This window comes from Oryzias melastigma, linkage group LG6, assembly GCF_002922805.2.
Source record: "Oryzias melastigma strain HK-1 linkage group LG6, ASM292280v2, whole genome shotgun sequence".
In the NCBI taxonomy this organism is placed as follows: Eukaryota; Metazoa; Chordata; class Actinopteri; order Beloniformes; family Adrianichthyidae; genus Oryzias; species Oryzias melastigma.
Window position 1 is genome coordinate 8869542 of NC_050517.1, and position 1391 is coordinate 8870932.

Consider the following 1391-nt stretch of genomic DNA (forward strand, 5'->3'; position numbering starts at 1 on the left):
GGACAGGACAAATATCTATCAAACGCAGTAAAACTAAATTTTGAAAACTGTAACTTTTTAACATTAATTTGAATAAAAGCAGGCAGGAATAATATTCCAGAATAAATCAACTCAAACCTTAATTAAACTTTCAATATTTTACCAACTATAAAAAATACTTAGTCAAAATTATACTAGTTAAGAATAAGAACAAGATAATATCGGGCCATTAATAACAATGAAATAAAATGATCTGAAGGGCCGGATCTGGCCCCCGGGCCTTGACTTTGACACATTTGATCTAAATAATATATATTTTTAATTATTTCTGACTTCTAAAGCATATCTATTGATGTTTGTCGTCTTATTTGCCCTCTGCTCTCATAAAGTCAGACCAGTGAAATGCAGATTATTCCAGTGATTCTCCTTCTGAAGACACTTACCTGTCTGCTGTTTCCTCGTCACACCTGTTCTTAGAGTTGTAGTTCTCTTTACTTGACACTTGGAAACACTTCAATAGAATTCCAAAAATCTTCAATAAATGCAATAGTTATGTGTGATGAGCAAACCACTTCTATTTGTCATGCACTTCTATTGTATCAGCTATGGGGACGAGTCTCATCCAAAGACTCGGTCTTTTCCCAGCTGTTTGACTTCCACATCATTCTTGTAAGAACTGTAAATAACGTAAAGAAACAAATGTCATGTGTTTTCTCCCAGATCTGATTTTATTGTGTTAATTGACATTTTTTATTTGGTTTGAATGTTCCGGTGGCTGTATCTGGTTGAAGACATTATGTTTGTGTGTGAACCTTCAGAAACTCTCCACACCTTCTCCTCCTCCCTCCAGACCCCAACAAAGTGCAAAAAACCTCATAGACACATTCCATGCCCAAGTCCTTCAGCACTAAAACCTACAACAATCAACTCCTTCAGCCAGCAGCGGAGATAACGGAAACAAAGAAACGGACAGCAGCAGTGCAGTTAGGAGGACTCGAACATCTTCTTCCTGTCAGCTTTGTCCTCAATGTTCTTACGCCAGTCACCCACAGCTTCTGTCGGCTGGAAAGGACAAAAAATATGTTTGTTCCACCGATTTATTCCAGCTGGGAGATAATTCATAAGGACATCTCCTCACCTCCTCTTTGGTCTCCTTCTTGACCTGCTTCAGGTTGGCTCTCAGATCCATGGTCACTGTGTGTTTGGAGCCCAGCAGGGCCTTCAGCATGGTGTCAGCAGACATACGCACCTTCTTCAGGGCGGGCTTCTTCACTCCAACCAGGTCAACGACTTTGATCTTCAGGTCTTCGATCTGCGAGCAGCACAAAGGGTTTGATGCACCCTGGCGTACTGTTGTCAGTGAACTGGGGTCTTTGCTCTGAGACGGCACGCACCTCTTTGTTAGCTTTGAG

At 40.8% G+C, this 1391-nt stretch overlaps 1 protein-coding gene across 1 annotated transcript; it reads right to left on the reverse strand.

The window, feature by feature from the left end:
* Window positions 1-681: 681 nt before the first annotated feature.
* Window positions 682-1391, reverse strand: LOC112138437 (troponin I, fast skeletal muscle; the record flags this gene model as incomplete). Its single annotated transcript, XM_024260988.1, is given in 3 exon segments — window positions 682-1041; window positions 1118-1291; window positions 1374-1391. Coding segments are annotated over 3 exon segments (270 nt in total), but the record flags the coding sequence as incomplete, so codon positions are not given.